At 40.4% G+C, this 18,405-nt stretch overlaps 1 protein-coding gene across 1 annotated transcript in view; it reads right to left on the reverse strand.

The window, feature by feature from the left end:
* LOC146647653 (contactin-associated protein-like 4) overlaps nt 1-9,202 on the reverse strand; it is a 152,604-nt gene extending 143,402 nt beyond the window's left edge. Inside the window, exon 1 of the mRNA XM_085387960.1 lies at nt 9,027-9,202. Coding sequence (XP_085244086.1) covers nt 9,027-9,111 — 85 coding nt within the window. The 5' untranslated portion in view covers nt 9,112-9,202. The remainder of the gene's footprint in view (nt 1-9,026) is intronic.
* Nucleotides 9,203-18,405: the final 9,203 nt, after the last annotated feature.

Below are 18,405 nucleotides of genomic sequence, written 5' to 3' on the forward strand. Positions count from 1 at the left end.
ATGATCACGTGTGCCAAACACAGACAACAGTTTACCCACTTCAATCTCGGCAGCTGTATAAGCTGTGCAACTGATTAAATGCAGTGCCACTATATAAGATGCTTCACAGTAAATGAGCAGTTCTTTTATTTTAGCTGAAAGTTGTTTCCAGCGACTGGCACCTGTTCCACTCTGTAAGGGGAGCGAGAGGCCTACAAGGTTCTGTGAGAATAACAGCAAGCCAAAAAATGTTTAACCTTTACAAAATCTCACTATTCTGTTGGTATAAAACTCAAAAACATAATACACACGTTTTCTTTTGTATTGTATTCTACACTACTTTTACCTATACAAGTATTCATTGCCACTGGTTTGACTTCAGTCACCCACTCATCTTGTTTGGATGAGCAGTTCTTAAGAAAAGTGCAACGCACAATCTGTCCATTCTGCACAATCAAAAACAGAATGAGTCAGTTTATCCTTATTGTTCTCTTCTGAAACAGTAACGTAATGATTCCTGCATGTGGCATGTTCAGGGGAAATCTGTAAATATTACGTCCGAAAAAATAACCTGGGTTACTCTCTCTCCAGACGCACTCCCGCAGTGTCGTGGTCGCAGGAAGAACGGACAATTCGAAGAACAAGATTCCTCCTCCACAGCTGTCTCCAATGCACAAGCATAAAAATTCATTACTGAGGAGGCGGGAGACCAATATTGCACCCAAAGTAGCCTCTTCAAAATCTTTTTTTCATAATTTGAACAGATGGAAAGCGTGTGCTAGAACACCCATACCTCTACACTACAACTTTTCCTCCCCTGGAAGTTCATTACTTTACCACAAACGCTTCATCCACCTACACTTATATAGTACACCAGAGACAACAAGCTACTCAGAAGCAGGGCCGGCCCGTGGCATAGGCCGTATAGGCAAATGCTAAGGGCGCCGTCCATCAGGGAGCGCCACGCCAGTGCCACAAATGTTGAAAAAAAAAAAAAGTTGGTACTATTATTTCTAAATACAAAAAATAATCCCACGTTAATTAAAATGCAAAGTAAAGCTTATTTAATAGAAATATTATTTGTTACAACATTACACTACACTGCTGATGTAGGGGGGCGCCACCTAAAATCTTGCCTAGGGCGCCAGATTGGTTAGGGCCGTTTATGCTCAGAAGGATCTTAGGATTCAAATAAAGTGCATGATATTAGACTTCAGAGATTTACCCCTTGAACTTCACTGATAGTAGACTAGATATAGTAGTAAGAACTGGCTGACTTTCTGCAATAAGACTTGGTTGATGTCAGCGAGCGTCCACATAAATGAGGTACAAACCTCTAATGTGGATTTTTTCTTAATTGTTTTCTTTTCTGAGTAATACTGTCAGGAAGAGTAATAGCTGTCTTCATTCTTCATAATGGAAATACACACACACATAAAACAATTAACCAATAAAACCCCTCAAAAAGCAAAAAGCAAAGCTAATTAAATCCAGTAATTAAAACAGGAGTCTCAAAATTTGAAGTAGCGCAGCACTCATATTTAATAAAATAAATCAGAAGAAAGCAGGTCATGATATAAAACTTTTAGAGGGCACAATTAGAGACACAGCAGTTTTGAAACAAACCTCTAATTACATTACTGTTATTCAACGCAAGGCTTCACTGTTCTGCAGTTTCTTGCTTTGCATCAATTCTACCCACTCAGTATAGCAATACAAAATCTTTGGCTCCTTCAATGCTCAGTGCAAACCGCTCCATCGTCAGGTTGTGGACACATTTGTGGTTTTAGCTGAAATTCTGTTCTCGCAAGGTGAATTTTTAAGAGATTCACATGAGTAAACTCACCGCTCTAGTAAATGTTTCTTTGCTGTCTTAAAGATTTTGCAGGTCAACCTTCATAGTGCAGGTTGTTTCCCAGCAGGCAGCTAAAAGGATTCACTATAAGCTCTGATGTTCAACATGCTTCACACCGAGGCTGGTTAATATTGCTTTAAAATTCCATTTAAGCTTGACATCTTCTCTTAATAAAGATTAAAATATTAATTGATGTTATATAATATATACATTATATGCTATTATATATATTAATAAAATAAACAGTTTCTTTAAAACTTACTGGAGGAATTAATAGCCCCCAAATAGTATTTAACCTTCAGTATAGAGAACGTTATTTTTATTGTCTTCCTCCCATCAGCCCTAACCAGACACAGCAGTTTGGTCCCCTCCCTGAGCCTGGCAATCGGGAGTTCTCCTTCCCACTGTCACCAAGTGCTTGCTCAGAGAGTCATTTAATTGTTGTTTTCTTTCTGCTATTGTACGATCTTTACCTTGCAATAAAATGTATTGATGTGACTATTTGGCTGTCCATCCATCTTTTCTCTTCCACTTATCCTTATCTGGGTCACGGGGAGGTCGGGTGGCTGGAAAGCAACCCTATAGAAATTAATAAATAAAATGGAATTGATTTGCAAATTAACAAATGAATAGTCATCTACACATCACAATTTCTGTGCATGAAATAAAACTAAAAAGCATCGGCATCATAAATGAAATGTTATAATGTGTCAGTTTAATTATTAACTTTCTGCCACTGTACATATGTCCCCCTCTCAATCAGCAGTCTGTCAGAGTAGGACAGAACCATAGACAGTATAAAGTGTGGATGTAGTTACCATGACGTCACTGTGTGGTTTCTGAAAGACTTGAGATGTGTTTTCATTGTTGCCATTCTGTGTTTTGAAACTGGGACCTAATTGTGAAACTGCAAGCTAATGAGAACACCCCAGATAATCCTCCCTTCTGAAACTTAAAGTGGCCAGAATTCACATAATGGACTTAATCTTTTATTTTGTATGACCTAAGAAGACTGGCTGAACCTGAACACTCTTTAGAAAAGTGCTTACTGAAGTTAACTCCGTGGGCGGGTTTCCTACAGAAAATCATGGGTATTGTCCCCTGATCGCTATTAAAACGTCTGCAGGTTTACACTGGCTTCACTTTTCATGTCCAACTTTTGTACAGCCTATAGTTAGGACCTTCTTCCAGACAGTAGGAGGTGTATGAGAGTAACTTTCCACATTCTGCATGTATATCTCTGTGTTCAACACAACAAAATGGAGCAAAAACATGTTTCAAACAGGAATAGTGGTGCACTGACAGCACATTGTTAACCCAATTCAAGCACCAATGGCAGCTGACAAATTCTACAAATTCTACAGATTCTATGTTTCTATATTCTAATTTTCAATTCCATTTGTACTCCTGCATTTAGAAAAAAGCACTTCTATCCACATCAAGATTTGCTAACAGTTTGTTTAAAACCTGCAGGGTTTTATTCTCATTACCTCATTCTGACACCTAAAACTGACCTGAGGCTCGAGGCTCCAGCCGATAAACAGTTACTCACTGTTTTTGGAGCTTAAATGGATATTTTAGTTTTTATTTTTGTCATATAGCAGCTGCTGAACATACATTGACTCTTTTATGTTTTCATATTGGAAGGCGATTAAATGCACACTGGCTTTACGGCCCTGCGGGTAGCTGCTTCACACACCAACTTCCCTGAATCTCATCAGCTCAACTCCAGTGACAAAGCAGCTCGCTGCTTTGGCTAACAAGTCATCCGAGCGCCGTCGGTTGTTAAAATATGTATCTCTACTTTGTTGTCATTTAGTGCCACCTCCATAATGAACAGTGAACTGTCTCCGTGGAGAATTGAGATGTGAGGCTCAGGCTAAGAACTTGCAGCTGGGATCCCTCCATCTCTGCAGTCTTAACTTATTATGCTGCTGTGGTTTATGGTCCGTGCATGATGAGTGTGCTGCTGGGTCACGCTGAGCGAGATAATCACAGACAGAGACAGATACAGAGAGAGAGAGAGAAAGAGCCTAGCCAAGGAAAAGAACCACAAAGCAAAAAATAATGAAAACTGAGAGAGATTGACAGAAACACTGACTGTAACAGTGGCAGTTATTTTTTTAAATATTCATGCAATACTGGCAGGCCACTGCCATGGCACGACTTGTATGTATTTTCTAAGCTTTAAGTATGTGTTAGTAAACAGCCTTATCATTTAAAAGCTTCCATAAATCACTGATTTTTCCTGTCACTGAACATGTGAGACTCACTTTAAAAGCTAATTCAAGGCAAACGGACAAATCCTGAGATGGAGATCCATGATGCAGTTAGCTAAGCAGCTGTTCTAGGGAGTAAATTTCACTCTTAGTCAAACATGAAGAGAAATGTTCAGACTACGGGTTTTGAACCTGTGGCTCTGAGCCTCACGCAGCTATTTGTCAGTCTCCAGTGGTGATCACCGCAGCTTTGACAAAAAATAAAAAGCTGCTGTTGGCTGCTCCCTTGTCACAGAGGGTAGCGCCGCATGTTTCATCTGGCAGATTTTTTACGCTGGGTGCTCTTCCTGACAGAGATGGATAATGTTTTTCTTTAACAGTTAATTATCATTGCTGCCAGTGATTCTTTACATTCTAATTGTAACATGTATGCAATAAGCAGTAATAGCTCCTGCACGCTGTCATTGACAATGATGCTAATTTCTTCTTTCCCAGCTTTTACTGTGGGTACACCTCCTCGCACATAAATACGTACATGTGGAGCTGACAAGACGCAGCTGCATTGCTGTTTGTTCATTCATTTGATGACAATATGTTATGTTATTTTAAGTGCAATAGCTAAAAGCTTCTCAAAAAGTGTTAAAGCAAAGAGGGCAGAGCTGAATAACATGTCGACACCTTCCACTGTTCATGCGTCACTTGTGCTTCTCGTACAAGTAAACTGCAAATGTGTGATGGTCTCATTCTGACGAGAAAATCAAGCTGCCATCACAAGTTTTGCCAGATTTTTTTGATAAAATAGTTCCTTGTTGTTGTTTTGTTGTGAGAAAAGAAAAGCAACATTTGAAAGATTTGCTTTTTCAATCAGAGCTCCGTTATAAGGGGTGTTTTGCAGCCACATCACAAATTAAGTGTTTGAGTTGTTTCAACCAACAACAACTACAAATAGAGACATCTTATTCAAATGTGGGATTGTTGTGGGAGGCCAAGCGCTCTGTTGCTAATAAACCCTCAGATAAGCATTGCCAACAGCATTTACAGATACGCAGCACACCAGAATAGACTTTTTCACTTCTACTATCTTTGTCTCAGGATTACAATTGCACATATTACGTGTTAGACTGCAAATCTTCTGGATTTCCCTGTTAGCTTTCTTGCACGTGCAAAGGTGGCACAAATGACTTGTCTGTTATTCCTGTGATACCGATGGCAGGCGACTCCACATACAGCTCCACACACCTTCAAGCTGAGCTGGAAAATGTGCAGAAACACATCTATAAGGGAAGCAAGGTCTCTCAGAAAAAAAAGATTTTGGGTCATAAAGTATTAACAAACTGTTTTCAGCTTCACGTGGAAGGACTCAGTGAGCAGGGAGGACACATGCAGAGCGGGAAAGATGAAGAAATGCGGAGGCATGAATTGGAAGAACAGTGATGGCGCAGTGAGACATCCTCTTTGATCCAGGTGTAGAGAAGAGATTTGGGTAGAGGAGGACAAAGAGAAAGACACTCGAAAGGAAAACAAATAGAGACGCATCTCTTCAGTAGGACAAAGGGAGTGGAGAGACACTGGCAGGAAACAAAAGGAAGGCTAAAAGAAAAACGCAACAGGCAGAGAGACAAGTCGGACAAGGAGGAACGGATGGAGAGTTCGCACCACATCTGAGTCAGAAGCAGCAGGAAAGCGAGGAAACAACTGAAGGAGAAACACAGCAGGTGGAAAAAGAGAGAGAGCCTGATATTTTGGTGAAGCTCTAGATGTTTTATTCAAGGAGGAAGGATGGAAACTACAAAGCCATCTACTCTAACTGCTTACACACGGCTTTGTCTACACTCTTTCCACAACACCATTTATCCATCATCTGTCTGCAGAGTGTGTCTCTTTCCTTACCTCATTACTGTTAGACAACAAAATCACACACAAACTGAAAGAGACTTTTTATGCGCCTTGTTGCTCCTGGTAGTCTACAAAGGGTGAAACATTAGGATTCTCTCTTTGGGGACATCTCAGGCCCTCCAAGGTTTGGAGGCCTATCTCCCCCTACCACCACTTCCCCTGCCAGTGGCGGACCCCCTCAGACATCGGTGCGTTGGTGGTTCTTTGTGTCCGGGGATGGGCGTCCAGGTACACACCGGCTCACTCCTTGGCGGCCGCTTATCGGGGCCTGGAGCCTGGGGCTCGCTCGGGCCACTTCGGAGGTGGGGTGCCCCCGGCCTCTCGGCCTGGGGCTCGGTCACTCAGGCGCAGCTGGCTGCCGGCGGAGCTCACGGGCGCGTCACTGCAACTCCCCCTGGCTTCTGCTCCGCGGCTGCTGAGTGAGCCCTCATCTGGGACTCTCCTCAGCTCTTTCCGGGACAGTGGCGCAGCTGCCCCTCTGTTGGTCTTCCTTGGTCTCTTGTGTTCTGGGGGCCTCTGGATGTCTGGAGTTTTGATCTCCTCCACACCTGCTTCACGCCCTGGAGGACGGGGCTGTGGCCCCCCCACACCCTCTAGCAGATTATTACATGAAGGAACCTTTTAAAAAAACAAAAAACAAGCGCGTCCATGCTCACAGGTGTACACACGGGTGATCACACCCACAAACTACACCCTTTTTGGCTCCTACCTCAAAGCACACTGTGTTCTGTTGATCTTATGTGCTGCACAATAATGTTTAACATTTAGTATTTACTGTCATATTCCCATATATCATTGTGATGTTGTTTATTCTATTACTCTTGTTCTCTTCTGCTTGCTTTCTTTTTTCTTTCTCAGCAGGTGATCCAGGTGATTGATATATGCATTTTTTTTCTCTGCCCGTTCTGTTGGTTTTTGTCTTTTGCCCTTTTCCCCCGTCCCTCTTCTCAGCTGTTTCTCTTTCCCTCTTTCTTTCTCCCCTTCTTTCCCCCAGTCAAGTCTGTCCCGTATTCAGTAAGTGAAAATAAAATAAACAATAAAAGGTGAATCAAATGGACCATTACGGCAAGGCTGGGATGGTCAGTTTGGTAAAGTAAATCCGTTGGGCATCTTTCTTTGCCTTTAGACAACAATTCTGATGGCAAAAGAGCCAAACGGGACAGGCCAAAAAAAAAAAAAAAAAAAAAAAAAAAAGATTCTCTCTTTGCTTTTATGTTTAACTTGGTATTTCCACTCAATGATGTTTCAAATTATATAGAGACAAATAAGTTTCACAGAACTGTTTCTACTACTGTGTCTCAGAAATCCTAAACCTACAAATATGCAAATATCCATTTCAGAAGATGAGATATTTCATTATTTCACTTTGCACTTGTCTAAGTGGCTCACTCATATATCCTATACTGGGGTCTCAGTGCAGCCCATCACAGTCCAGCCTCTCTCCTTCCCTTAAGCAAAGAAAATTCACTTAACAGGGGAGAAGATGAGGACTAGCTGCTCCTTGTAAACAGAAGGTTTGAGATGACCATATATATGATATCGGCTCTCTAAAACAGCACACAACCCCCCCCCTTCAGCGGATGAAAAGTGAATCCAGCCTTCTGGTGTCAAAGTGCCCATATATCATTCTGCACAGTGAAGCTCAAACATCCAAATGCATTAATAAGCACAACACTTCATGTATTTTCATGACTGCGCCCTTCTATCAAGTGGAAATATTCAGGATGTCTAGTGCATGCTTGCAACACTCAGCCTGACAAATGTGGTGTCTTTGGAAACTTTGAGGTCTCCACTTGAATTTCAAATAAAGCTCTGCGAGTGTGAGCAATGTTTGGCTGCACAGCAAGAGTTTCTAATGACTGTGGGATTCAGGGGGTCAGTGACTGTAAATATGGACGCGAGAGGAAAAGGGAACACGAAAAAGAAAAGTGGAGGACTTGCAGAGTAAAAGAGCTATGGAGAAGAAAGTGAAGATAACAATATTTTACACAAATCACGTCTTTAAGAGTGTAAGGTAGGAAAGCTATGAAATAAGAAATGAAAAGAAATCACTGAGCTGCGAGAAAAGAGAACAAGACAGGAGGGCGGGAGAGTCATTTTGCCATCTGTTTCCAATGTGTACAAGCGTATGGCATCTCCCTCTCTGCTCCTTTTGTCCATCTCTCTCCCCTTCGCCTCTTCTTTCGGGCAGAGGAAGATAACAGCAACGCCCAGCTTCACATTCCCACAATGACACATAACTAGAGACCTGGAGACTCACTAATGCTCAACTCAGACATGATTCAGTGATGAAAAGTGACATTTCTTCACCTAAGACGCAACCCAGCATCCTCTCAGTCCCAAGCCCACATCTACTGTACAAGCTGCATTCAACCTCTCTCTCTCTCTCTCTCTCTCTCTCTCTCTCTCTCTCTCTCTCTCACACACACACACACACACACACACACACACACACACACACACACACACACACACACACTCTTGTACTCCGGGCAGGCTCAACATGCTTTGCCAAGCACAAAATTAACCAGAAAGCAAACACATAACCTTGCTGTATGGAGTGGATGAACTCGATTCAGTGGTTATCATAAAGGCTTCAGCCTACAGAGGTTTGAACACACAGCTGAGACCTTTTACTGACAAACACTGAGCTCTGTGAAACCTTCTGGGCTGCAGCATCCTAAATACAAAGGTTTTCAGGAGGCACTGTGAGTCTGCGAATCAGGAATCTTTGGAAAGATGTAATACAAGGGGCTTAATCACAAGGGGAATGTTTTCTAGAGAAGTTGACTTGTGCAGGAGGCTTAAATGTTGCTCTAATAAAAAGGGCAAAAATATCTTTAAAAACAATCTACTTCTTTAATTTCCTCTGATTGGCAACGAAGACGCGCTGAAAGCTGATGATGAAGAAGAAAGCTCTTTATAAAGCTCGAATGTTAATTTAAAAAGTAACAAAAACATATCGGTCCCCCGTGTTTCTATCGCTCTAATCAGATGAATGGTGTCGTGTTTTAAGCAGACTCCCCGCACTTGCTGCGCTACCTGCGGGAAAAGTAAAAAACGCACAGCCGGCTCACCTTCTCCGGTCGTCCCGTATGCGCAGGAGAGAAGCAGGGCGACCTGAGCGATAATCCCAGCAACTCTTTTAGTTCCCAGATCCATGGTGAAGCGGTGAGAGGCTGCAGAGAAGCCCGGCGGCTGCTGGAGGAGAGAGACGAACGAACTCTCCTCTCCAGCTCCAAGAGAGATCTCCTCAAACCAGAACTGAAGGGGAGGAAGGGAGGCAGTGAGGGAGAGTGAGAAAGAGAGAGAGAGCGAGTCGAGGGTCTTACTACACGTTCCCAGCGGCAGCTTCCGTGCGCCTCCCTCTCCTCTGAAAGCTCTTCTTCAGTCCATCGATGTTTAATAAGCACAGTTTCAAAAGCCCTGCGCCTTGCAAGATTGGGTCCTTCAGTTCCAATGGGGTAATAAATCCTGCCAGGCAGACTCGTTTCACGTGAAATGCACATCCACACACAAATCCACGCCTTACTCAACACTTCATTTTTATGGTGTGTGCATTTTAAATCTCACTAACTCGAATGCTTTTTATTTACAAAAAGTAAAGTAGTTGTGCAAGCGCCTAAATCTGTGTACATCTGGAGCAAGTTATATTCCCGTGTGGGCTTAAAACGTGCGCACAGCTGGGGAACAAACATTCAACACAGTCACATTAGTTTAACAATAAATATAAACAAGCAATACAAAAAGTACATAAGAATGAAGGCGATGTGTAATAGCTAATAAAAAAAAGGCTGTCATTACAACGTTCAGCTGTAAAATCTCATATAAAGCTGTATTTACATTTCTTGGGGAGAAATGAGGGGCAACATGTGTACAACTCCAGGAAGTACTGCCAAGACCCAGGCTAACCGAATCAGCTAGTGACTGTGCTTTACATTTGCTACCACACAAAGAGCTGAGCATCATCAATCTTCTCACCCAGCTCTGTAAGTAATCAAACAAGCATATTTTCCACAATCTTTGATTATCTCGTTGTTTTAAGTTGATTTTTTCAATTGTCACCAAGACATGACAAGTGTTTGCATTAGCATCTCATTACTGTCTTGAAAATGTATTCCACAAGTGCCCTGTACTTGGCTGTCTGGGGAACATTGGTGCTCATCTCTTTGAGATGCTGCAGATACATTAGAAGAACAGGTGGCACCCAGCGAAGGTGAGTCTGCAAAAGGAAAATTGTGGTATAAGCATACTTAATGTATTTGTGAGACAAGTTCACCAAACTAAAGCATGCTCTGCTTTGTTCTCCTTTTTAAGTCAGATGGAAACCATCATTTATAACATGATCCTTATTTTAAATAAGCTTTGTGACTGAGACACTTCTGTGGCCATAGATCAGTGAGCAAAGGGTTGCTTTCCCATAGACCTCTATAAAATCTGACTTGTTTTTAAACCCGAAGACGTGCCCCCTTCTGGCAACTGGAAAAAATAATGCAGGTTTTAGGCACATATGTGCTAGCTTCCCTTTTCAAATGCAGAAGCTACAGTGTCCATCTTTATTTTAAACTGAAGAAGAATATCAGCCTGTGTGTGTTTTTTTTTTTTTAAATGACATTGTGCTACAGAGGGTACTCTGGATACATGGTCAGTGATTGTTGGGTTGTCAGTTGGGTTTTCATCAAACCAGGCAACAGTCGGGCACCATGTTGTGGAAACTCCTGTTCTGGAATAGCTAATATGGATATCTCCCAATTTGAATTTAAACAATAACAATGTTCTCTTTGAGCAAAATGGCAGCTGTCAAGTATTTCCCCTCTATCCACGACAAAACAGACAACAAGAAAACCTGGCCTTTTTTTGACCCTGCGCCAAACCAGAAAAACTCTTTGCCCATCGGTTCCAGAAACGACTGCTCTGCTAACAACTTGAATGATGGTGCTGATCAGCAGCTCGAAGCTCCGGCAGCCTGGAAGACATCAAACATTTTGCCGGTGCCTGATTACCAGCCTCTGGATGTTTTCAGTGCGGCAGAAGAAGATCCTACTGTAGCGTCATGGAGCGAGGCGGATGATATCTGTGAGCTCTGCATCAGGCTCAAGGAAATTGAGCTATGCAACATGATAGGAGAGACAACGAGCAACCAGGAGAGTGAGTGTGATAGCAATTACCTGTGATGTTATTAGACAACTTAATAGCTCACTTTAGAGCCATGGGAGTTAACACAGTTGGTTATTCTGCAGTTTTGATGAGTATCATCATTAGTATAACTAAACTAAATTAGTATCATTTAGTCGTCTGAAACTGATAAAGGAAAAGAGCAGAAGAGATATATGAAAAGAAGTGAAGCTGTGAAAACAATTGTAATATATTGTGCACAAAACATTCTGTTAGTGCTAAAAAGTTTTCAGATCCTACATAATATGACTGTCAAAGTACTACACATCACACGTCAGAGTCCTGCACTAAAACTGCTGCAAGTTAATGTTTTTAAATATGATAATAAATGGTTTAAAATAGTAAAAATGAAAAATGCTCAATTTAAACAATATTTTTAAATGTGAAGTTCACCTGTATTTTTCATAGATGAGACCTAGATTAGATCAGTTCAATTTAAAGTCTGCCAAATGGCTTATAAATTAATTGACTTGTCACTTTAGTTTTACATGTATTTATTCTCAAGTGGTTTTAAATAATAACAGAAATATTTAAGGTCTGTTAAATGTAGGGGGGTTTAAAAATGCATTTATTTCACAGTGAAATGTAGAAGCTTGGATTAAGTGAAAATATATAATATAATATAAAGAATTTTATCCCCTCTAATGCTTATTTAAGTGAAATTCTTGCAGTATGTGATGCATTACGGTCTCTCTCTCTCTTTCAGAAAAGTTTCTGAGGAACATTGGGTATTACTGGGTCAAGCAGAAGAGGAGAAAAAGGAAGTAAAAATCTCAGAAAGACAAAAACATTAAAATGAACTGCAATGACAAGCAATTACGCTTTTGAGCTGAAATGTTTTTCTGTTTGTGTGGGTTCTCAGTTTAGCCACTTGACTGCTTTTGCTACTATGTGCATCTTTGTCCATCAGTTTTTATCATTATACACTAAAACACTGTGTAAACACTGGAAACCTGCAAAACCACAAAAATTGTAGTATCACACTGAGGGAAAGAGGAACGATATCTGCATTTAACAACTGCTGGTCATCACCCAGTAATGACTTAGCTTCCGAGGGCAGAGATGTGATTTCCTAAACTGGAAGTCTTGAAATATTGGACCCCAGGAGCTAAATTACAATTAAATCAGGATGGCTGATGGATTTCCGAACCCATCAGCTAGTCTAATGGTTTTATCAAGACATGTGAATGTGATATCAGAAGCAAGTTTTGTAACTTGGCAATGATCTTGAAACTTCCTATCTAGTAGAATGGGGAGACAGCTTTTATTTCAGTGGTCACTGCCACGTGAAATATAAAGTGTGGTGGACTTTAAAGAAAACTGCTTTAAAACTTCGCTTATTTTGGCCACCAAAAGTCTTTTCCCTCCACCAGTTATATTCCTACTGCACTGTTTCACAACATTACACCTTTATTTACTGCTCAAACCAGAGTGCTGACATTAAAAGTGTCTCGGCTTCTCCCACAAAAACAACAACTGGGATCAAATACCATGCTTATTTGCATGATGGATACAGCAAGCTGATAAAAATTAAAGAACACTACAGTTACCTACAGCTTAGTAATCATGTTTAAAGATGTAGAAATGTGCCAGTTGTAACGATCTGCTTTGCGCATGTATCGGTGTAGCAAGAAAATTAGCCAATATGTTTCCCATTTGACGCTTGATTGGCTTTTTGGGGGGCAGGGGTGAGGCAACAGGCACTCAGAATTGTCCCATGGATTTTTATTCACGATTCTTTGAGCCATGTCTCCTCCTCATACACTGAAAAAAAGGCCATGTTGGATTTACTTGATTCAATAATGGACATTGGTTGCACACAAATGTTTTGCTTTGGGAGAAACTTAAACAACTGAGTTAAATCAACACAACTTTTTCATATTCAGTAAACCTGTGCATTTTGTGTTCATAAAACGCGATTGAAACATGTTCAGATGAAGTAAGTTGAGCTCCTGGAATATTTTAATTCTTCACAATTTTGTCATTTCATTTCAACACTATTCAATAACTTTTACCCCAATACTACTTGGTCACTTAAATACTACATGCTGTCTTCATATTACATAATGTTCAACAAAGTCTAGATCCTGGTTACCATAAAAATTTAATGGGTCTTCAACAACTACCATCCTTCTATCTTTATCCTGGTTGCAGGAGGGCTGGGAAATAACCCTGAAGTGATAGGTTACGGTGCAGGGTACACCCTGGACAGCTGAGCAGTCTATCACATAGAAACAAACAACCATTTACACTTACATTCACAGGTAATTTAGAATCACCAGTTTACCCTTACTCTAATAACTGCATGACTTTTAACTGCGGGAGGAAACCAGAATACCCAGAGAGAAACCTGCAAACTAGCCAGAATGTGGATTTGAACACAGGACCTTCTTACTGTGAAGCAACAGCACTAACCACCATGCCAACAATCTAGGAAATGTAGGAAAGGTATGATTTCCTGTATTTGATGCAGAATTGTTTTGTTTTTGTAATAATACACAATAAATAGCAATAGCATGCAGGTGGTGCGTGTGTAGGTCTCTGCCTCTTATAACTCCAGTGATTTTCCTGCAGTTTGAAATCTTGTGCAATCTTGTGAATTTCATGAGTTCAGCAACTAACCACTCTTACTAGATTGTATCATGTCGTCTCAACAAGAACAAATTAAGTTGTTGAATTTCGTACAGATTCTTCATGATTTAATTACGTTCATAGAAACATGAAATTATTGTGTTCAAATTACAAGTTAGACTTTTTTAATGTAACAACCACCCAATTTACTTTTTTTGGTATACTAAAAAAAGTAGAGGTGGCTGCTCGACTTGACTGAGATGGATGCCTTCCTGAAACCACAATCTAAAGAGCGCGAGTCTGAAACCCGTGCAGTGTCGTGGGATTTAACATTGATATATTATTGACTTACTTCACTTGAACATGATATGACCAATTTAATCTAGCCTCTCTGCATATCATGTAGTTTCTACACTATGTAGTTACACTTAACTTTAAAGCATGAGGCAATTGTGTTAATTACACGCAAGATGCTTACGTAAATCCAAGAGCTGGCCAGTGTGCATTGTCTCAGATAAAGTATATCAACAGCTTGCGCTGTGCATGCCATTATAATCTGAAGTATCCGGGAGCTGCTGCTAATTCAAATGACAGAACAACAACGTTGCCAGGCAGTCGCTGTAGGTGGCAATAGTTTGCTGTGCTCATGTGAAGTAAAGCTTGCATTGTGAGAGACAAAAGCATCTGATTGGCATATAAAGAAGAGGAGGCTATAAAGGTCCCCAGATAAGCACATTCAAAATCTACTTTGGTCTGCTACTTTTTTGTTGTATAAGGTTTTACAAACACACACACAGTTACACATACAAAATGCATGGAGTGCTCTGATGGCGCCCAGATTTTCTAGACACTAGGTTAAAATTTGCTCTACAGTTCGAAGCGAAATTTGTTCTTGGCTTTACTTAAGTCAAGAGTAAGGGGTGGGTTAAAGCAACCGTGATTCAACACACAGTAGTCGTTTGAGACCAATTTGTGTAACACAGAAGTGCCTGGGGATGAGGTTATAATGTTACATTCAACAGATCGGGTGCAGTGCAGAATATTGAGTGCATACATTTAGAGAGAGAAGCTTTCGGTTGCGTTCGGTCGATAATGCACGGTCAAGAAAAAGCCCTGAAAACAGAGAAGAGAGGGGAAGGCGTGCAGAGAGTCAGCAGGGGGATCTGATAATGAAAACCTACTGAGAGTATAGACAGCAGGGGAATGAGATGATAAAAAACCTGTTGAGAGCAAACACAGTGGGAGAATCAGATACAAACACTCAACATTAGCATCAGACACCTTGCTGGCCTGTGGACATACCGCACACAGAGAAAACAGCTGCTGCTTAATGTTTAAATCAGACCAGTGAGAGGTTTTCAAACTATGTCAATGTGAGACATGCAGAAAATGCAGAGACAGAAAACAGCAGGCTTTTGGTGGCAGAGGTCAAACTGAGAGTGACACACAGCAAGAAAGTTACAGTAGATTGATAAGGTGAGACAGAAAATCTAAAATAACATTTTAGAAGCAGGTAAAGGGATAATGAACGCACTTTTTTTTCTCTTTCAACTAGCTCTTTGTATGTGTATTAAAGTATGTGTCACAGTGAGTTTTATATATTTACTAGGTATGTGTGTTTTTAAAGGGATGTCAAATGCTGTCATTTTTCTGTAAAGCAAATTTACCTTGCCTTTAGGTATAAATAAAGTTACCTTACCTTACCTCTGAACATCAAAAAATACTCAAAGAGTAAAATATGGGGAAGGAAAGACAGACAAATCTTAGGTTTTGTAGAGTCTGAAAAGAAAAACAACAACTTCACAACACGGGTGTAGTTTCGACTTTGTGAAAGGAAGATTAGTTTTTGCCTTATCTGACAGGTTTGACAGAATCACTTGGCAGTTCTCAGTGAAAGCCTACAATGGGACACTGGGGAAAACCAATTTGCTTCTTTTCAAATAGAAAAACTTTCAAAGAATTGTGTGTAAAACGTGACCAGATTTTCATTTACAGGTTAAAGAAAGAAAATAAGACTCTTTGTGTCCACTTGGTTTGGCACTAGTGAATACAGTACAGATGAAAGCAGAGCAAGGGAGTTAATTGTGACCCAGACGTTACCCATCAACGAACACTTTAATGTCCCTCCATCCTCCATAGCAGAATTTGATCTCTCTGGAGTTAGTCAGTTAAACCTGGATGGAGCTCATTTATCAGACTGTAACATCTCATCTTGTCTGGTTGGAGATTTTGGCAGCAGAAGGAAATCCACCCAAATTGTGATGACAGCACATCGTGACAGGCCTGTGGAGAAGTGCTCGTATGATGAGCATGAAAGGCCACTGTCAATTAAATGTCAACTTTTGCTTCAATATATCTCTAATAAGATAGTCCCTTCAGCCACCCATGTGAAAAAAACTGCCTTACTTTTGAATTATCAAATTGTTTGAGCGTACCCTTTGTGGCCTGGGGGGATTTTATAGTCTGGTAGTGTAATAATGCTCATAACAGTGTGATGGGACACTGTTAGAATAATCAATCCTCTATTTTAAAATTGGGACACTGAACAAAGCTCAGCAAAGTTTCCATTCTGCCAGAGCTGGCAGGGAAATGAGACCAAAACAGGAAGCACACCCATGAATTTGTCATTCACACAGACTGCAAATTTTGCACTTGTTGGTTGCTTTTTCTTTACTTTTACATTTAAATCGTACTAAAAACTTCTCAGCCGGGTTAAGGTCAGTGAGCTGATACAGGACCCTGTCACGCTTCTTTGTCAAGAATCCTTTAAGATCCTTGAGGTGTGTTTTGGATCACTTTCTCAGATGTTGTGGTGTACATGGTGGTTAAGTCTTGTTTGATGATAAAAGAGTCACTCAGTCTCCATCCAGCTGATTTTGAGATGTATGTGCTGCTTGGACTGATGCAGTTTCTAATGGAGTGAATCAATCCTTTGCAGCAGTGGCTGTCATGAAACAGCTGTTTAGCAGGCAGGATGTCCACCCAGATGCAAGATTTGGGAGACCTGAGTAAACTCAAAAAGCAGCTTTTAAATGTAAGCTCTGACAAAATATAAAACAATTGCAAGTCAGGAAGAAGAAATACAAAACTACAAGTCTTTTATAAAAACACAGAACACCGAGAAACACAACTGAAGGTAAAGACTTGTGGAAAAGTTAAAAAAATTAAACAAGAAAGAACTATTGCCAAGACAATAACTCTGACTCACAAGCCTGAAACAGAAAAACAAAAATACAGAGAGCAAAACCAAAAATCCACACGAGCCAACAAAAAGATGAAAGCCTGGCTCCAAGGCCCAGACACATGACGATGGCCACCTTTGGTCTTCCTTTCCAGAATTTCATCACAGCATTTCATGGTTCTTGTGACTGAACTTGGTGTCTTTTGGTGATTAAGTGCTGCTTTGCTTTTCTTAGCTGAGCGGGGAAAACAATTACCCAATGAATTACCAACGTAGGCAGATAGGACTGTTTTTATGTATACCAGCAGTAGCTCAACACAGCACAACTGATGGTCTCATTAGAGGGTGAGAAATCCCACAAACTTTTGACAAGTTGTCTGTTAATTAAAAGGCACCCCGCATTGATGCTGGCAAGGATACTGGCAAGGATACTGCCTTTCTTTTGTAAAGTTGTGATCACAGCAAACACTTTGATGGATCTAAAATCTGACACATATTCATGAAATTATATACAGGTTTTATTTGTCTTCAGTACCTTATTAATTTTGTGTTTAGTCTATATATTCTTACTGGATTTATTATGTGACTCATATCTCTCTTCGGTTTTCTCATATTTTATTGTAATTTATTATCAGAGTATTTTATTTCCATGCTTACTTTTATCTTTGCTGGGCTTTATTAGAAATGACATCACTTCCTTGGTGTTTCTAAACAAGAATAAAAAGCTGATGAAAGCTGAACTTTTGAGATCTCAGACTAATTGATGACACTAGATTGCTTCACTCCCACTTTGCAGAATAAACCAAACCAAAGAAGTAAAAGGTTTAGTGATTGAATAAATGCAAGCAAACTTGCTTTTATTTGAGCACTCATTCAACCATCAGCTCCCAATGGATCCTTCACTGCACTAAACCATCTCCTCTTCTGTCAAACGCAGAGGAATTTCTTTCTCTGATCTGCCAAGTTGGTCGGTAAAAGCTTTCAGCAGATTTTGAACCTGATCCCCGACCAGCAACTTGTTACTTCTGCACCACATAGCAATTAATGAAATATTTTTCCTTTACCATGGTAACTTCCTGCACAGCTAAACAGAGATGCTGAATGGACTTCTGAAAAATAGAACGAGGAGCTGCATGAGAATGAGCACAGAGGGAGAGGGAGGCCAGTGTAGATGTAACTACAACTAAAAGTAAGTAATATAGATGGTTTTTAATTGTGGCTTCATCTATGATGGGTATTTTTTAATCTAAATTCATTTCATTATACTTCATGAGCAGAGCTGAAAATTCCTCCTGACAGAGTGTGAAAATAGGTGAAAGGATCAACTTGGGATCTGTTAGTATTTCTGTGCATGTCTTTGGATAAATATTGATAAGAGAGAGAAGCTTTTCATTTGAGACCATTCACTAATGTGCTGTCTGAGCCACTTTACAGTCATATCATGTTTGTTTCTACAAATCAGGACCTTTTTCTAACAGAGCATGGAGACAAATCTTACTATAATATACCAACTCTGACTGGGAGCAACC

This window comes from Rhamphochromis longiceps, linkage group LG18 (genome assembly GCF_057381845.1).
Source record: "Rhamphochromis longiceps isolate RC_006_pf linkage group LG18, R_longiceps_female_GT1.1, whole genome shotgun sequence".
Lineage (NCBI taxonomy): Eukaryota > Metazoa > Chordata > Actinopteri > Cichliformes > Cichlidae > Rhamphochromis > Rhamphochromis longiceps.